Source organism: Loxodonta africana, chromosome 3, assembly GCF_030014295.1.
Source record: "Loxodonta africana isolate mLoxAfr1 chromosome 3, mLoxAfr1.hap2, whole genome shotgun sequence".
Classification (NCBI taxonomy): Eukaryota; Metazoa; Chordata; class Mammalia; order Proboscidea; family Elephantidae; genus Loxodonta; species Loxodonta africana.
Genome location: NC_087344.1, coordinates 69,314,632 through 69,333,724, shown reverse-complemented (window position 1 = coordinate 69,333,724; position 19,093 = coordinate 69,314,632). Strand labels below are relative to the sequence as shown.

Genomic DNA, 19,093 nt, shown 5'->3' with positions numbered 1-19,093 from the left:
GTTTGCCCCATGAACTAACGACTTCCTCTGAAGTTTTCCTCCTCCTGACCCTGGATGGCCGAAATGATTTGTCCTCTGCCACCAATCAAAAGGCTGGCGGTTCCACCCAATGGCTCACTGGGAAACAGCCCTGGCAATCTACTTCCATAGATTCCAAAAACTCAAAACCAAACTCATTGCTGTGGGGTTGATTCCAACTCATGGCAACCCCATGAGTTATAGGGTAGAGCTGCTCCGTGAGGTTTTCTTGGCTGTAATCTTAACAGAAGCCAATCGTTAGGCCTTTCTTCTATGGTACTGTTAGGTGGGTCCTAACCGCCAACCTTTATGTCAGCAGTCAAGCGCAAAATGTTTTCACCACCTAGCCTTCCTAAGATCAAAGCCATTGAAAACTCTATGGAGTGGCACAAGTTGAAGAATGGAATCAATGTCACTGAATTGAACATGTAGAAACGGTTGAATTGGTGTATGTTTTTCTGTGTATATTCTCAACAACAACAAAATAAATACAAAAATAAAGGAAAACCGTGCTGAGTGCAGTTCTGCTCCAACTTACGTGGGATCATCATGAGTCAGAATCCACTTCACAGCTACGGGTTTGGTTTTTCTCATTTTGGGCCCGGCGTCCCAGCCCCTCCCTCTTGCCCCCAACATGTCCGTGTGGGTCTTCCACACTGAGATCCCCACACTGTGTCTCCTCCGCAGTGGTGTTTGGCCAGTTCACCTTCTTTCACACCGCCCTCAACGACGTGGTGGAGGTGCACGACGGCCACAGCCAGCAGTCCCGGCTCCTCAGCTCCCTCTCGGGCTCCCACACAGGTACCGAGTCTTGGCCGCCGCTGGGGACAGCGGTGGGCTGGGGGTAGGTTAAAGGGAAAGAGGCCTTATAAGCACGGGTGGCCACAGGTGGAGCCACACAGGTTTGTGGCTGCCGCTGTCTCTAACACAACAGCCAACTCCCACGAGCCAACATAGAGAAGGGGCATCAGAAGCTCCCCTCATCCCAAGGCGTGTCTACACTACCCTGAAATAATGTAGCATCCTTCTATTTGCCTATTCTGAGACCCAATTTTCTTTCTAATTATAAACATATTACATTTTCATTGTAGAAAACTTAGGGAATTGTTTTCTCTATACAAAAGAATTGTATAGAGAGTTAAAATAAAAACCAACCACACTGATAAGAGTTATTGTATCTCCTTCCACTCCTTGTACCTATTTAATCTTTTACATATCTTATTGAACAAAACAGTATACATATTTTATTGAAATATTCACTGTAAGCATTTCTGTCATTACTTTTTCTTCTATAATAGGATGTTTAAATACTGTATAGCCGTCTGCTATGTATTTTAAATGTATGTAATTAATTTCCTGTTATTGAACATTTAGATTGTTTCTAATTTTTTATTCTTCTGAATAGCAATTTGACATATTGTTCGTATATCTTTGCATACATCTCTGGCTGTTTACCTTAAAATACATTTCTGGAAATAAAATTTCCAAGTTAAAAGATATGAGATTGTCAAATATCCTTCTAGAAAGGTCTTGCCACTTTGTTCACCAACAATGGATAAGAGGGCATGTTTTATTTTCACAAAAAATTAGGTAATTACAAAACAAAAACTTTATCCTGATAAGTGAAAAATTGTATCTCATTTTCTAACTTGCCCTTTTTATTACGAGTTAGGTTAACCTTTGGGTAATACTTTTATTGGTCCATGCATTTTTGTTGTGAGTTTGTATTGATTTTTCTGTCAGAACTTCTTTTCTTATTTATTCAGTATCATTCCATATTCTTATAAGCAATATATATTACATGCTATAAAAACCTCTTATTCTTATAATATGCTATTACATGTTTAGAAAAACATGTTGTCATTTGCCATTTAATTTTCTTCAGGGTGTGTTTTAATGTCCAAGGGCAGGGGGGTTAATATTAAAATGTGAGGTTTTATGTCAGAAAATTTTAATTTTCTATGAAATCAAATCTATCAATATATTTTTTTTAATTTTATTGTGCTTTAAGTGAAAGTTTACAAATTAAGTCAGTCTCTCTTTTTTTTTTTTCTCATACAAAAAATTGCTACAGCTGTTAACCAAGAGGTTTGCAGTTCAAATCCGCCAGGCACTCCTTGGAGACTCTAGGGGGCAGTTATACTCTGTCCTGTAAGGTCGCTATGAGTCGGAATCGACTCGATGGCAGTGGGTAGTGGGTTATATACTCCTAGTTGATCTTCCCCTAATGAGACAGCACACTCCTTCCCTCCACTCTCTCTTTTTGTGTCCATTCAGCCAGCTTCTGACTCCCCTCTGCCCTCTCATCTTCCCTCCAGACAGGAGATGCCAACATAGTCTCATGTGTCTACTTGATCCAAGAAGTTCACTCTTAACCATTATCATTTTCTATCCCATAAACCAGTCTAATCCCTGTCTGAAGAGTTGGCTTTGTGAATCATTCCTGTCTTGGGATAACAGGAGATCTGGGGACCATGACCTCCACGGTCCTTTTAATCTCAGTCAGACCATTAAGTCTGGTCTTTTTACGAGAATTTGGGGTCTGCATCCCATTGCTTTCCTGCTCCCTCAGGGGTTCTCTGTGGTGTTCCCTGTCAGGGCAGTCATCGGTTGTGGCGACGCACCTTCTAGCTCTTCTGGTCTCAAGCTGATGTAGTCTCTGGTTTATGTGGCCCTTTCTGTCTCTTGGGCTCATAATTACCTGGTGTCTTCGGTGTTCTTCATTTTCCTTTGCTCCAGGTAGGTTGAGACCAGTTGATGCATCTTAGATGGCCACTTGCGAGCGTTTAAGATCCCAGACGCCACGCTCCAAAGTAGGATGCAGAATGTTTTCTTAATAGATTTTATTATGCCAGTTGACTTAGATGTCCACTGAAACCATGGTCCCCAAATGCCCGCCTCTGCTACGTTAGCCTTTGAAGCATTCAGTTTATTCAGGAAACTACTTTTGGTTTAGTCCAGTTGTGCTGACCTCGCCTGTATTGTGTGTTGTCTTTCCCTTCACGTAAAATTGTTCTTGTCTACTAATTAGTGAAAACCCATCTCCCTCCCCACTCTCATAACCATCAGAGAATATTTTCTTCTCTGTTTAAACTATTTTTCGAGTTCTTATGATAGTGGTCTCGTACAATATTTGTCCTTTTGCAACTGACTAATTTCACTCAGCATAATGCCTTCCAGATTCCTCCATGATATGAAATGTTTCACGGATTCATCACTGTTTTTTATTGATGCATAGTATTCCATTGTGTGAATATTAAAAAAAAAAATTATACCATAATTTATTTATCCATTCATCCGTTGATGGGCACCTTGATTGCTTCCATCTTTTTGCTGTTGTAAACAGTGCTGCAAGGAACATGGGTGTGCTTATCTCTCTTCCTGTAAAGGCTCTTATTTCTCTAGGATATATTCCAAGGAGTGGGATTGCTGGATGATATGGTAGTTCTATTTCTAGCTTTTTAAGGAAGCGCCAAATTGATTCCCAAAGTGGTTGTACCATTTTATATTCCCACCAGCAGTATATAAGTGTTCCAGTCTCTCCACAACCTCTCCAACATTTATTATTTTGTGTTTTTTGGATTAATGCCTGCCTTGTTGGAGTGAGATGGAATCTCATTGTAGTTTTGATTTGCATTTCTGTAATGGCTAATGATCGTGAGCATTTCCTCATGTATCTGTTAGCTACCTGAATGTTTTCTTTAGTGAAGTCCCTGTTCATATCCTTTGCCCATTTTTTAATTGGGTTTTTTGTCTTTTCGTTGTCAAGTTTTTGCAGTAACATGTAGATTTTAGAGATCGGATGCTGATTGGAAATTTCATAGCTAAAAACTTTTTCCCAGTCTGTAGATAATCTTTCTACTCTTTTGGTGAAGTCTTTGGATGAGCATAGGTGTTTGACTTTTAGGGGCTCCCAGTTATCTAGTTTCTCTTCTTGTGTTTGTGCATTGTTAGTAATGTTTTGTATACTGTTTACGACATGTATTAGGGCTCCTAGCATTGTCCCTATTTTTTCTTCCATGATCTTTATTGTTTTAGATTTTATATTTAGGTCTTTGATCCATTTTAAGTTAGTTTTTGTGTATGGTGTGAGGTAGGGGCCTTGTTTCATTTTTTTGCAGATGGATATCCAGTTATGCCAGCACAATTTGTTAAATAGACTGTCTTTTCCCCATTTAACTGACCTTGTCAAATATCAGCTACTCATATGTGGATGGATTTATGTCTGGACTCTCAATTCTGTTCTGTTGGTCTATGTATCTGTTGTTGTGCCAGTACCAGGCTGTTTTGACTACTGTGGCAGTATAATAGGTTATAAAATCAGGTAGAGTGAGGCCTCCCACTTTGTTCTTCTTTTTCCGTAATGCCTTATATATCCGGGGCCTCTTTCCCTTCCATGTGAAGTTGGTGATTTGTTTCTCCGTCTCATTAAAAAATGTCGTTGGAATTTGGATGGGAATTTCATTGTATCTATAGATTGCTTTTGGTAGAATAGACATTTTTACAATGTTAAGTCTTCCTATCTATGAGCAAGGTATGTTTTTCCACTTATGTAAGTCTCTTGGTTTCTTCCAGTAGTGTCTTGTAGTTTTCTTTGTATAGGTCTTTTACGCCTCTGGTAAGATTTATTCCTAAGTATTTTATCTTCTTGGGGGCTACTGTAAATGGTATCGATTTGGTGATTTCCTCTTTGATGTTCTTTTTGTTGGTGTAGAGGAATCCAACTGATTTTTGTATGTATATCTTGTATCCTGACACTCTGCTGAACTCTTCTATTAGTTTCAGTAGTTTTCTTGAGGATTCCTTAGGGTTTTCTGTGTATAAGATCATGTCATCTGCAAATAGAGATATTTTTACTTCTTCCTTACCAATCTGGATGCCCTTTATTTCTTTATCTAGCCTAAATGTCCTGGCTAGGACCTCCAGCACAATGTTGAATAAGAGTGGTGATAAAGGCCATCCTTGTCTGGTTCCCGATCTCAGGGGGAAAGATTTCAGACTCTCTCCATTTAGGGTGATGTTGGCTGTTGGCTTTGTATAAATGCCCTTTATTATATTGAGGAATTTCCTATTTCTATTTTGCTGAGGATTTTTTGTCATGTCTGGATGTTGAACTTTGTCAAACGCCTTTTCTGCATCAATTGATAAGCTCATGTGGTTCTTGTCTTTTGTTTTATTTATATGATGGATTACATTAATTGTTTTTCTAATGTTCAACCATCCCTGCATACCTGGTATGAATCCCACTTGGTCATGGTGAATTTTTTTTTGATTTGTTGTTGAATTCTATTAGCTAGAATTTTGTTGAGGATTTTTGCATCTATGTTCATGAGGGATGTAGGTCTGTAATTTTCTTTTTTTGTGGTGTCTTTAGCTGGTTTTGGTATCAGGGATATGTTGGCTTCATAGAATGAGTTTGGGAGTATTCCGCCCTCTTCTATGCTCTGAAATAGCTTTAGTAGTTGTGGTGTTAGCTCTTCTCTGAAAGTTTGGTAGAACTCTGCAGTGAAGCCGTCTGGGCCAGGGCTTTTTTGTTGTTGTTGGGGTTTTTTTGATTACCTGTTCAATCTCTTCTTTTGCTATGGGTTTATTAGTTGTTCTACCTCTGTTTGTGTTAGTTTAGGCAGGTAGAGTGTTTCTAGGAATTCCTCCATTTCTTCTAGGTTTTCAAATTTGTTAGTTTAGGTAGGTAGTGTGTTTCTAGGAATTCCTCCATCTCTTCTAGGTTTTCAAATTTGTTAGAGTACAATTTTTTGTAGTAATCCGATATGATTCTTTTAATTTCAGTTAGGTCTGTTGTAATATCGCCCATCTCATTTCTTATTTGGGTTATTTTCTTTCTCTCCTGTTCTTCTTTTGTCAGTTTGGCCAGTGGTTTATCAATTTTGTTAATTTTTTCAAAGAACTGGCCTTTGGTCTTGTTAACTCTTTAAATTGTTTTTCTGTTCTTTGTTTCATTTAATTATGCTCTAATTTTTATTATTTGCTTTCTTCTTGTGCCTGAGGGTTTCTTTTGTTGCTCTCTTTCTATTTGTTCAAGTTGTAGGGATAATTCTTTGATTTGGGCCCTTTCTTCTTTTGGGATATGTACATTTATTGATATCAATTGACCTCTGAGTACTACTTTCGCTGTGTCCCAAAGGTTCTGTAAGGAAGTGTTTTCATTCTCATTGGATTTTATGAGTTTCTTTATTCCATCCTTTATGTCTTCTATAACCCAGTCATTTTTGAGCAGGGTATTGTTCAGTTTCCAAGTGTTTGATTTCTACTTTTATGGCCTTATCATCAGAGAAGATGCTTTGTAGTATTTCGATGTTTTGGATTCTGCTAAGGCTTGCTTTATGACCTAACGTGCGGTCTGTTGTAGAGAATGTTCCATGTGCACTAGAAAAGAAAGTATACTTGGCTCCTGTTGGGTGGAGCATTCTGTATATGTCTATGAGGTCAGTTTGGTTGATCGTGGCATTTAGATCTTCCAGGTCTTTATTGAGCTTCTTCCTGGACATCCTGTCCTTCACTGAAAGTCGTGTGTTGAAGCCTCCTACCGTAACTGTGGAGCTGTCTATCTTACTTTTCAGTTCTGATAGAGGTTGTTTTATGTATCTTGCAGCCCTGTCATTGGGTCCATAAATATTTAATATGGTCATATTCTCCTGGTATATTGTCACTTTAATCATTAGTTAGTGTCTTTGCTTATCCTTTGTGGTGGATTTAACTTTAAAGTCTATTTTGTCAGAAATTATTATTGCCACTCCTGCTCTTTTTTGATTGTTGTTTCATTAATATATTTTTCCGTCCTTTGATTTTTAGTTTGTTTGTGTCTCTAAGTCTAAGGTGTGTTTCTTGTAGGCAGCATGTAGATGGGTCATGTTTTTTTGTTTGTTTGTTTGTTTGTTTTTTATCCATTCTGCCACTCTGTGTCTCTATTCATGCATTTAGTCCATTTACATTCAGGGTAATTATGGATAGGCATGAGTTTAGTGCTGTCATTTTGATGTCTTTTTTTATGTGTTGTTGACAGTTTCTTTTTCTGACTTTATTTTTTGTGTTGAGTAGTTTATATATTGTCTTTTCCTCTTATTTGTTGACGATTTTGCTTCTGCCGAGTCTCTATTTGTTTCTTGTATTTTATTTTGATGAATAGGATTGTTAGTCTTCTTTGTGCTTACCTTAATATTTGCTCGTGTTTTCCTAAGTTTAAAACTAACTTTTATTTCTTTGTATCACCTTGTCTTCCTCTCCATATGAAAGATCTTATGGCTACATTTCTTAATCCCTCTTTACTATTTTAATATTGTCTTCTTTTACATAATGACATTGCCATTTCCTTGTTCTGAGTATCTTTTTATCTTGATTTATTTTTGTGATTTCCATATCTTGGTTGACATCTGATTGCTCTGTCCTGTGTTCTAGTCTTGGGTTGATATCTGATATTATTGATTTTCTAACCAGAGAGAGAACTTTTAATATTTAATATTTCTTGTAGTTTTGGTTTGGTTTTTACAAATTCCTTAAACTTCTGTTTATCTGGAAATGTCCCAATTTTGCCTTCATGTTTGAGAGACAGTTTTGCTGGATACATGATTCTTGGCTGGCAGTTTTTTTCCTTCAATTCTTTATATAAGTCATCCCATTGCCTTCTTGCCTGCATGGTTTCTGCCAAGTAGTCCAAGCTTATTCTTATTGACTCTCCTTGGGATCCTTTGTAGGTGACTTTTTGTTTACCCCTAGCCACTCTTAAAATTCTCTATCTTTGGTTTTGGCAAGTTTGATTATATGTCTTGGTGACTTTCTTTTAAGATCTACCGTATGTGGAGTTCGATGAGCATCTTGGATAGATGTCTTCTCATCTTTCACTGTATCAGGGAAGTTCTCTGACAACAAGTCTTCAACAATTCTCTGTGTATTTTCTGTTATCCCTCCCTGTTCTGGTACTCCAGTCACTCATAGGTTATTTCTCTTGATACAGTCCCACATGATTTTTAAGGTTTCTTCATTTTTTTAATTCTTTTATCTGATTATTCTTCAAATATATTGGTGCCAAGTGCTTTATCTTTAATATCACCAATTCTGCCTTCCACTTGCTCAATTCTGCTCCTCTGACTTTCTGTTGAGTTGTCTAATTTTGTAATTTTATTATCTTCTGAATTTCTGATTGCTGTCTCTCTACTGATTCTTGCAGCTTATTAAATTTTTCATTATTTTCTTGAATAACATTTTTAATTTCTTCAACTGTTTTATCCATGTGTTCCTTGGCTTGTTCTGCGTATTGCCTGGTCTGCTTCCTGATCTTGTTCCTGATGTCTTGAAGACTTCTGTATATCAATCTTTTGAATTCTGCATCTGGTAATTCCAGGAATGCACCCTCATCCAGAAGATCCCTTGATTCTTTGTTTTGAGAGCTTGTTGAAGTGACCATGGTCTGCTTCTTTATATAACTTGACATTGACTGTTGTCTCCAAGCCATCTATAAATTACTGTATTAGTTTATTTTATGTTTGCTTACTGTATCCTAGCTTCTCGGTTTGTTTTGTTTTGATATGCCCAAATAGGTTGCTTCAGTGAGGTAGCCTGATTATTTTTGTCTTTGAAGCTCTAACGTCCTGTCACCAGATGGCTAGAGCTGTTATCAGGTATATCAGCCTAGGAGTCCATTCACTTTTCTTGTATGGATTCAGCTCAGTTGTCCAGATAGTTGGCCATAAGTGTGTGGTACAGGCTCTGTCCTACAGTCTTAGAGGGGCAGGAGTGATTGGTGCAGGTCCTGGTATTTGGTTGTAGCAGGGGGTCACACTCTGAACAAGGCAGGGGGCTGACAACTGTCCCCCGAGTGTCTGTGAGGAAAGCACATCCCTGTTCCCTAAAGCGCACAGGTGGGTGGGTTCTACAGATGGAGCATGGTCACACAATGATTTTGGTTGTAAGAACTGGGAGGTACCAGTTATCCTTGGGCCTCTGTCATGGGTGGCTGGGTGACCTGAGTGGAGTCCTTAGGTCCCTGATGTAGTTAGGTGACGACCCTGTTTAATAGGCAAAGTGGTGTCAAACATCAAACACCCACCACTCCACTTCACAGCTGAAACAGTTGCAGTCTGCCAGCAAGGGCCTATTCTCCTGAAATAGGCCCACACAGGTCCATGATGGGGGGAAAGGTATTCAAAGTCCACAGACCATTTATGCCTGGACAGGAGCCACTTCTGTCCTGAGCTTCCCTGGTTAGTGGAGCTGGCAGATTATCTTTTCCCCCAACTGTGAATTTGTTCCTTCTCCAAGGCTGGGAGAATGGCTCAGGACACTCAACAGGACCTATCTCAGCCCCAGGGAAATCAAAAACCACTGAAGCTGGCTTGGGGGCTGGGGCATGCTAAAATATACGCAAGTACTTAGCTTTTGCCAAGAGCACCATTCTTCTCTAGTTTGGGGGTGTAAGTAGGCTGTGAGGCTGGCTGTTTCTTCCTGAGGAAACTGAAGCCGAATGCTACCACCAGCCTGCAACAGTCGCTTCTGGGAATGGTGCCTGAAGGTTCCCGGTGATTCAGGTCCAGCAACTCCTCTCTGCTTCTGAACCGTCTCTCCCTCCCCATGCCACTCAATCCATTTTCTAACTTTGCCTCTGATGTTCAGGGCTCCTATCTTGTCAAATATAATCGTTTCGCTTGTTTTTTCAGGTCTTTGTTGTAAGAGGGATCACCGGAAGCATCTGACTACTCTGCCACCTTCTGTCAATATTTTTAATAGTCCTCTCCTTTGTGTTTCTGCTGATCAAATAAATATACATCTGTGTTTTCTTTTACTTCTTTTTAGTGTCATTGTTCTGCTGTAGTACCTTTGGAATTTATTTTGGTTTATCATTTGATTTAGGAACTATAACTATACTCTTTCAAGTATAGTTAATCAGCTGATTCAAAATGCCAGCTTTACATAAATTAAGTATCTGTTTATAGACTTTCTATCCATTTTCTCTAAGCTCCTGTTTATTCTTATATCAGTATCAAAAAGCTTTAATTATTGAAACATTATAATAATTTTTAATATATGATAGTATAAGTCCTCATTGTCATTCTTGTTTTTAAATTGTTTTTACTGGCTACTGTTGCTTACTTTTACCTCCAAATAAAGTTTGGAATTATATTGCCTAGTTAAAAAAAAGTTGCATCAGAATTCTGACTGACATTCCATTAAACTTTTAATTTGCGGAGAACTCACATCTTTATAATATTACCTCTTCTTACCATCCAGAAACATGGTATGTCTCTCCGTTTATTTATCTTTTATAAGCCTGAGGAATTTTCAATTACGCAGTATTTATTTTCTGGTAAGTTTATTCCTAAATATATCATGGCGATTTTGTTGTTGCTCCTGTTGCTACTTTAAATGGGCCTCTCTCCCGTATTATATTTTCTAACTATTCTTTGCTAGTTCAGTATATTAGCAGACTGGTGTTTTTGTATATTCATTTTGTGAAGTCGTTGAACTCTCATAATACAGCTAATACTGCTGACTGATTCTCCTAGGTTCTCCAGGCAGGAGGCAATATCATCTGCAAATAAATTTCTCATGCTTTTTTTTCCTCCTGTTTGGTAATTTTTCTTTATTTTCTTCCGTAGTTATTGGCCTATTCAGGAATATCTGTTCAATATCAATGTGGATGTTTTATATCTTAGTAGAAAATTCATTTAATATTTTATTATTTAGCGGTACAGCTTATACAGTATACTGCGATAGTATACTATGATAAGGATAATGCTTAATCTCCTATGTATTAGAGGCCTTATCTCTTGCCTTTACCACATTGTGTTCATATTTGTGCTGTATGTGAGTTTTTTTGCTCGCTGTGTGTGTTGGTGTGTTTAATTGGGCCTATTTAGTATTCTTCTGTGAGGTTTGTTGTTGTTTTCTAATTAACCCCTGCTTTTATTTTGTAATTTCTCTCCTCCTGCTTTTCTTCAGTTTGTTTTGATCTTGTTCTAACTTCTTGAATTGAGAGTGTTTTTCATTATTTTCTCTGTGTAATAAAGAACGTGATTATGGTTACATAGTCACCGCTAAGCATGATTTTCACTTCATGCCATGAATTTCGATATGTACTATTTTCATCATCATTACTTTCTAAGTAGACCATAATAGTGTTGTTCTGTTCTTTTGCCCAGGAGTTATTAAGAATATCCTCTCCCTCCCCAAGAACTTGGGTTTTGTTGTTGTTGTGTTTACGTTTTTGTTGTTCATTTCATTTTTATTGCCTCATGGTTAGAGAATGTGACATGTACCATTTCTACTTCGGGGATTAAACAAGGTCCTCTCAGTAACCAAATACATTTTTGTAGCTCCGTAAGCATTTGAGAAGAATCTATGCTCTCTGTAGGTGGCAAGGCCATATAGTGAGGGATGATGAGCTCAGGCACTGGAGTCACACTGCCTGGCCTCTCATTCTGGCTTTCCCACTTGCCTGCTGGGTAACTTTGGTCATGCTACTTAACCCCTCCAAGCTTCAGTTTTCTCATCAGTAAAATGAAGATAGTAAAAGTTCTACTTGCAAGAGTTATTGTTAGGATTAAGCAAGCTTTGTAATAATCATTAGAACTGTCTTATTCAATTTTATCACTCAAATCCTTTATATCAGTGATTCTCCACCAAATGATGTTTCCATACCACCACCCCACACATAGACACCCAACCAGGAGTGCAATTCAGTATCTCTAGGGTTGGAATGCTTTTTCAAAATTTATTTCTAGATAAAGAGACGGACGGACGGACGGACGGACGGACGGACGGACAGATAGATAGATAGATAGATGAGTAAGTGTTAAGTATAGATGTAGAAATATAGGTACAGGGCCTATAAAAAGAGATTAAGATATAGACAGACAGATAGATAGATACAGATGAAGTCCCTGGGTGGCACAAATTGTTAAGGGCTTGACTACTATCCAAAAGATTGGTGGTTCAAACCCACAGAGATGTGCCTTGGAAAACAGGCCTAGTGACCTGCTTCTGAAAGCTCACAGCCTTGAAAACCCTATGGAGCACAGTTTACTCTGACACACATGGAATTGCCATGAGTCAGAAGTGACTTGACTGAAACTCACAAGGAAACCCTGGTGGCATAGTGGTTAAGTGCCACGGCTGCTAACCAAAAGGCTGGCAGTTCAAATCCACCAGGTGCTCCCTGGAAACTCTATGAGGCAGTTCTACTCTGATCTATAGTGTCGCTATGAGTCAGAATCGACTCAATGGCAATGGTTGGGTTATAGGAAACTAATAACAACATAGATGTAGGTACAGGTATGGGAGGGTAGTGGTGGTTCAGTGGTAGAATTCTCACTTTCCATGTGGGAGACCCAGGTTTGATTCCCGGCCAATTGACCTCATGTACAGCATCGCCAATCTGTCAGTGGAGGCTTAGCATGTTACTATGATGCTAAACATGTTTCAGCAGAGCTTCCAGACTAAGACAAGGAAGAAAGGCCTGGTGATCTGCTTCTGAAAATCAGTCACTGAAAACCGTATGGATCACAACAGTCTGATCCACAGCTGATCATTGAGATGGCGCGGGACTGGGCAGCATTTCATTTCATTGTGCATGGGATCACTGTGATTCGGGGGCCAACTCAACAACAGGTATCGGAACAACAACAGGTATTAGAATAGATGCACAAGTGTAGGACCAACAAGAATAGAAAACAGTAGAGACAGAGATAGATATAGTAGGTGTAAGACCTATAGGTGTCAATATCAATACACTCAGAGAATTTGATATTCCTCTTTTGGAGAAACACTGATAATTAGCCACTGGTATAGATGGGAATGAACTGTGTCCATGTCCTTCCGTTGTGTTAGGAGGAAAAAAAAGTTTAATTTGAGAACCACTACCCAGCAGTGTTTATTTTGTTTTTCTGTTTTGATATGTAAGTGATTAAGATTGTTGTGAAAATATCATCCACTATAATTATGGTATTGCATTGTTTTCTTGTACTTCTAACAATTTTTGAATTTCTATTTACCTGATATATCTTTACTCATTTTCTCTGAGAGCCTTTTGCTTTTAAGAAGAAGCTTAACATTTATTTTATGAGTAAACAACTTGGTCTAGTATCTGTTATCTTGTTTTGTCTTTTCTTGGTTTGTGTTTGTTTTGTTTTATTTTTGCTCCCTTGCTCTTCTGTCTTTACTTCTTGTTGTTAGTTGCCATTGAGTTGGCTCCAATTCACGGCAACCTTGTGTATAACACAATGAAATGTTGCCTAGTCCTCTGACAGCTTCATGATCCTTAGTATGTTTGAGCCCGTTGTTGTGGCTGTTGTGTCAGTCCATCTCATTGAGGGTTTCTCTCATTTTCACTGACCCTCTACTTTACCAACCATGATGTCCTTTTCTAGCAGTTGATCTTTCCTGATGGCACATGCAAAATAAGTGAGCCAAAGTCTCTCCATCCTAGATTCTAAGGAGCATTTGTTGACATATTTGGGCTTTTATATTATTATTATTATTAATTACTATAGCTATATGAACTTCTACCCTGAGAACAAGTTTTCACATCTGCATTTAGTTTTGTTACCTTGTTAACAATAGTTATTTGAATTTAACTCTACTTTCCTGGTTACATTTATCCCTGCCAATTCTTCATTTCCCTATTACAGCTCATTTTTCAGCAGGATTCATAACTGCAGTACTTTCTATCATCTTGCATAGATGAGAATGCCTTTCTTTTTATATATCATATAAATGATAGCTTGATTGCAAATCAGATTATGGGTCACAAACCTTTTCTTTCAAAACTCTGGAGCAGTTGTTTCATTCTATTCGGACATTTAATATTGCAGACAAGTTGGAGTTTGACCTGATTCTTTGTCCTTGTGGGTAACCTGTACTTTCCTGTCTATATATATGCCTTTCATATTTTTCCTTTACTCTTAAAATTTAAAGGTCCGCTAATGTGTGTTGTAACAGAGGTCTATTTTCATTAATTATATCTGGCACTTTTCTAACTATCTCAGTCTGAACCTCAAGTCTTTCTTAAGCTTAGGAAATTATCTTCTTTCTTAAATTGCTTTTTATACTTTGATTTCTCTGTCTTCTCTCTCTAGAATTCCTGAAATATGTATATTGGATTTTTCGGGGGGAGGAAGATCTCTCTTCCATGCCTCTTGTTATTTCTGTCATTATTCTAATCTGTTTTTCCTGTGGATCCTGGGAAAACTTTCCAAATTTAATCTCTACTTTCCTGTTCAATTTATGCAGAATCCAACTGCCACTCACCGATGTTTCTTGTCGCTTTGCAGCCTTTACAGGTCTCACATCCTTTCTTAAGCATGTCTTCCTCCTCATAGATGAAAGGCTGGATGTAATCCTGTCACAACCATGACTGAAAATCTTCTGAGATTTTTTTCTGTTCTTCATTGTAGTTCGCAGAAAAATATTTCCTTTGACTTCTCAGAATGGCTCCTCCTTTAAAACTTTGGAATCTTTCCTTATGTCTAGTGATCTTGTTGTTAGCTGCTATTGAGTTGACTCCAACTCATGGTGACCTTATGTGTAATAGAATGAAACATTGCCTGGTCCTGTGCCATCTTCATGATCACTGGTACGTTTGAGTCCATTGTCGTGGCTATTGTCTTAATCCATCTCACTGAGGATTTTTCTTGTTTGTGCTGACCCTCTACCAAGAATGATATCCTTTTCTAGCAGTTGATCTTTCCTGATGACATGTCCAAATCAAGTGAGCCAAAGTCTTGCCATTCTCAATTCTAAGGAGCATTCTGGCTGTATTTCTTTCAAAACTAATTTGTTTGTTCTTCTTACAGTCCACAGTATAGTCAGTATTCTTTGCCAGCACCAGAATTTGTATCAGTTCTTCTTCTGTCTTCTTTTTTCATTGTCCAGCTTTCACATGCATATGTGATCTTACTGTGTGTTTGTTTATGGAGTGGAAGGCCTGTGTGTGTCCAGGATTGGATGGTGAAATGGATTCTTTAAGAGATTACTGAGGTCCTTGTCCAGATATGTCAGGCCAGATGATGGAAGGATGGAAAAATTGAGTTTTGCTCTGTTCTCATCCATTGGAACTTAGAGGATGAGCTACAGATGGAAGTGATAATGGAGGGAAATGTTGTCTTTGTGAATTACATTTTTTGTTTGCTTTGACAGCAGAAGTTAGCTGGGGCAATGATTCTTAGCCAGGCTCAGCCATCTGGGTCAAATGTCAATCTAAGTGTACTGTGCACAAAGCTGTGCACTCTCCAGGGCTGATAGCATCGCATGGGCTTTGTAGAAGCACTGGAGGAGCCAGATGTGCCTTCCAGTGGTCTTTGGCTGGTCCTGACAGCAGTGGAGGGATGACCTGGCTTTCTCTAATCCCTACTTCCCTTCTGTTGGTGAAGTCAGCAGCTGTCCTAGGGGTCCCCAAGGCTGCAGAGGGCCATATGCAGAGTGGCCATGCCACTGTCCATTCCATGTCCTCCCAGGGCTCCCACAGGAAAGTAATGACAAGCAAGAGTACACTTCACAGCTGCTGGTCTAATTGGTGCTGTCTTGACTCTCGTCACATCTGTACCATATCAAGCAAAAAATACATCTTTATCTTCTGATAAAAAGGCCATCAGCCTCCCTTAGCTTCCAGCGCCAATGCAAGTTTTCACCAATCTGTATGGTATTGGTTGAGTGACGATACAATCTGGTTTGCCTGGGTCAGTCCCTGCTTACACTTGGTTGTCCCAGCCTAATAATTAATAGCAAGTGCTTTCACTTTCAAAAGTGTCCTACTATGAGCAATCAATTATATGTTCACTCTGGTTATCAATCATTTCACTGGAGATTGGGGAAAGACCAGTTACTCCCAGATAATCATATTACCCTCCTTCCCAGAAGCTGGTGGCACTTTTGTTTATCAGATCAATGTCAGTTTTCCAAGTAAATCACCGATCAGTTTGATAATGGCCATTGTCCCATTTCCCATAGGGCAAAACATCTTTGGAAGCTTTCTCATTTCCAAGCAGTCATTTCATCTTTCTGAACCTCTCTTTCTCGATCTATTAAATGGGTGACCTGAACTCTGTACTGCCAACCTCATATTGACCACAGATCAAGACAAGACATGGCTATGAAAGCCTTCTGTTAACTTTAAGGTGTGGTAAAAGACTGAGGTTTCATTTCAGGAAGATATGCGATGTGGAAGGAATTGCTGAGTGGGGTATTGGCAGCCCACTGTCCTGCTCAGGATTTTTTCTGCTGGGCTTCACTGCTGGACTCACTCTCTCCTTCCCTCCTCGCCCCTTATCTCGGCAGGAGAATCGCTGCCCTTGGCCACCTCCAATCAAGTTCTCATTAAGTTCAGTGCCAAAGGACAAGCACCAGCCAGAGGTTTCCACTTTGTCTACCAAGGTATGTAGGACAAGGACACAGGAGGAACAAAGGCAATCTTGATCTCCAATGATTCAGTGATCGAAGGAAAGTGAACTTGGACCCCCTGTCCGGAGCCTCAATCTCAGAGCTTTGGGGTCAATTGCTGGTTTGTGGGGCAGTTCCCTGGAATTCAAGTGAATATTATGTATTGATTTACTCAACAGACATTTTCTGGGCCACAGTCTATGTCAGATGAGGAGAGAAATCTGACATGGAAGCTAATCCCCCACCATTGTCTGGAATATAGAAGGGGAAACCAGCCCAGGCCTCTTATGTAGACTCTCTCCATGGAGCTTGGTTTTGTCTTCAGGGCACAGAAAAATGTGGGAGAGAGCACAGGCTTTGAAATAAGATGGACATGGATTTGAATCCAGCTCTGCCATTTCTAGCTGGGGGTCAGGTACTCCACTTCTTGAAGTCCCGGTTTGCTCACCTATAAAAATGGAGAAAATAATAGTGCTTACCTCAAAGGGCCATTAATAGGATTAAAAGAGACTCACAAAGTAGCTAGCACAAAGCAGGCACTCAGTAAATGTGTGTTCCCTTCCTTACTGGCCATGAAAGGCAAAGTCATGGAGCATCCTGGCTTCACCTGCAGGCCCCAAGCTCTCCTTTTGCTGGAGACTGTCCACCTTTCCAAGGCCCAGGTTCTATGATGGTCCTGTTCACCTGACTGCCCAGGATGAGCTGCATTTCCCCGTGCAAGGCTAATCCTGCCGCTGGGATACATCTCTGTGGACTGGGCTAAAGGGTCTTATCTGCCATTGTGGGGAGCAGGGAGAGGAGATTCAGATCATGGAAAGCAGGGCCCTGGGCAGGGTCCTAGGGTGCATGGTGAGAAGAGGCCAGAGAGAGGAAAGACACTGAATGTAGAGGAGGAAGGAGCCATTCTCCTACTTAGCGGACATGGGACCCTGATGGGGAGAGGGCATCACTATAAAGGCAGAGAACAAAACCAGGCCTCATGTCTGGACCCAGTGGACTCACACCACCTGCCATGGTTTCCAGAAGCCCTGGTGTAGCATTGTGTGTCTAACTAGATTTCAGTAAAATGGTCATTATTCTAGATAGTCCCCCACCCCTGCCCTAAGGGAAGGAGCTCAGAGCCTCTCATGGTCCCATCCAGACGGTCTCAGCTCCAGTCCCATTGTGTGTAACTCCTCAGCCAATTTCTTGAGGCGTGAGGCCTGCCCCTCAGTACCCTTGTCCCCTGCAGCGGTGCCTCGAACCAGTGCCACGCAGTGCAGCTCGGTGCCGGAACCCCGCTATGGCAAGAGGCTGGGCAGTGACTTCTCAGTGGGCGCTGTTGTCCGCTTCGAATGCAACTCCGGCTATGCCCTGCAGGGATCCCCAGAGATCGAGTGCCTTCCCGTTCCTGGGGCCCTGGCCCAGTGGAATGTGTCAGCACCAACATGTGTGGGTGAGTGCCTGGACAGCTGGGACACGGGGATCCGGGAAGCATCAAATAGTCATTTCTTCCTGGGGGTTCAGGAGGCAGGAAAACCCAGCAGATGTCCCAAGTCACACAACAGCACCTTCCCACCAGCATAGCTTAAGTAAGATGTGCCACTCAGCCCAAATTGCTAGTCCTGTGGTTGGGCGTAGAGGGCAGAAAAGTAGAAGGGGCTGGGGTTGCAGGGGAGATGCCAGTGTGAAGGAAGGAGCATGGGAGGGCTGAGGGTCCAGGTCCCTGAAGGAGGATTGTATGGGGAGAAGTCGTGGAGAAGACCAAAAACAAAAGGAGAAGGCAGGACTGGGGGCCGTAAGGGAGAAGCCAACACAGGGAAGTCACTAATGGAGGGTGGGAGGCTCTCAGGGAGGAGTCTGTTTAGGGAGAAGCATGAGGGGACCACAGAGACAACCGCAAGGAGCCTCTGACCAGAGCTGCCTGTCGTCTCCAGTGCCGTGTGGAGGCAACCTCACGGAGCGAAGGGGCACCATCCTGTCCCCTGGCTTCCCGGAGCCCTACCTGAACAGCCTCAACTGTGTGTGGAAGATCGTGGTCCCCGAAGGCGCTGGCATCCAGGTAGGAACAAGGTGGTACCTTGGCCTGGCAGCTGGCCAACACAGGTGCTGGATGTTGCCAAACACTAGACAAGGGGGAGCCAGGGAGGAGAGGTATCAGGCCTACAGCTATGGAGGCTCAGTCCAAGTGTGGAGATGTAGTCCACAAACAGAAAAATGTAACAACTCACAGGCCGTAGGCGCTCCAGGGGTCTAAGAAGAGGGACAAGTAACAGGAAAGAGAAGTGGGCGTGGCTGGGGCTGACAGGGAAGGCTAAAAGAAGGAAATGGACCTGGAGCTGGAATACAAAGATAGGGGAGATTCACTGGAAATTTTTTTCAAATGGGTTTGAGACGTGTATTAGTTTCCTATGGCTGCCATAAGAAATTACCACAAACTGGGTGCCTTAAAACAACAATTTATTCTCTCACAGTTCTAGAGGCCGTAAGTCCAAAATCAAGGTGTCAGCAGGGCCATGCTCCCTCTGAAGGTTCGAGGAAAGAGTCTCTCCTTCTGTCCCAGCTTCTGGTGGTTGCCAGCAATTCTTAGTATTCCTTGACTTGTAGGTCCATCACTACCATCTCTGCCTCCGTTGTCACATGACCTTCTTCCCTGTGTGTCTTCACATGGCCTTCTTATACAGACACCTAGTCATTGGACATAGGCTCCCTA

General features: G+C 40.8%; 1 protein-coding gene across 1 annotated transcript in view; it reads left to right on the top strand.

The window, feature by feature from the left end:
- CSMD2 (CUB and Sushi multiple domains 2) overlaps positions 1–19,093 on the top strand; it is a 797,331-nt gene that overhangs the window by 653,100 nt on the left and 125,138 nt on the right. Inside the window, 4 exon segments of the mRNA XM_064281672.1 lie at positions 706–819; positions 16,300–16,395; positions 17,633–17,836; positions 18,318–18,442. Coding sequence (XP_064137742.1) covers positions 706–819; positions 16,300–16,395; positions 17,633–17,836; positions 18,318–18,442 — 539 coding nt within the window.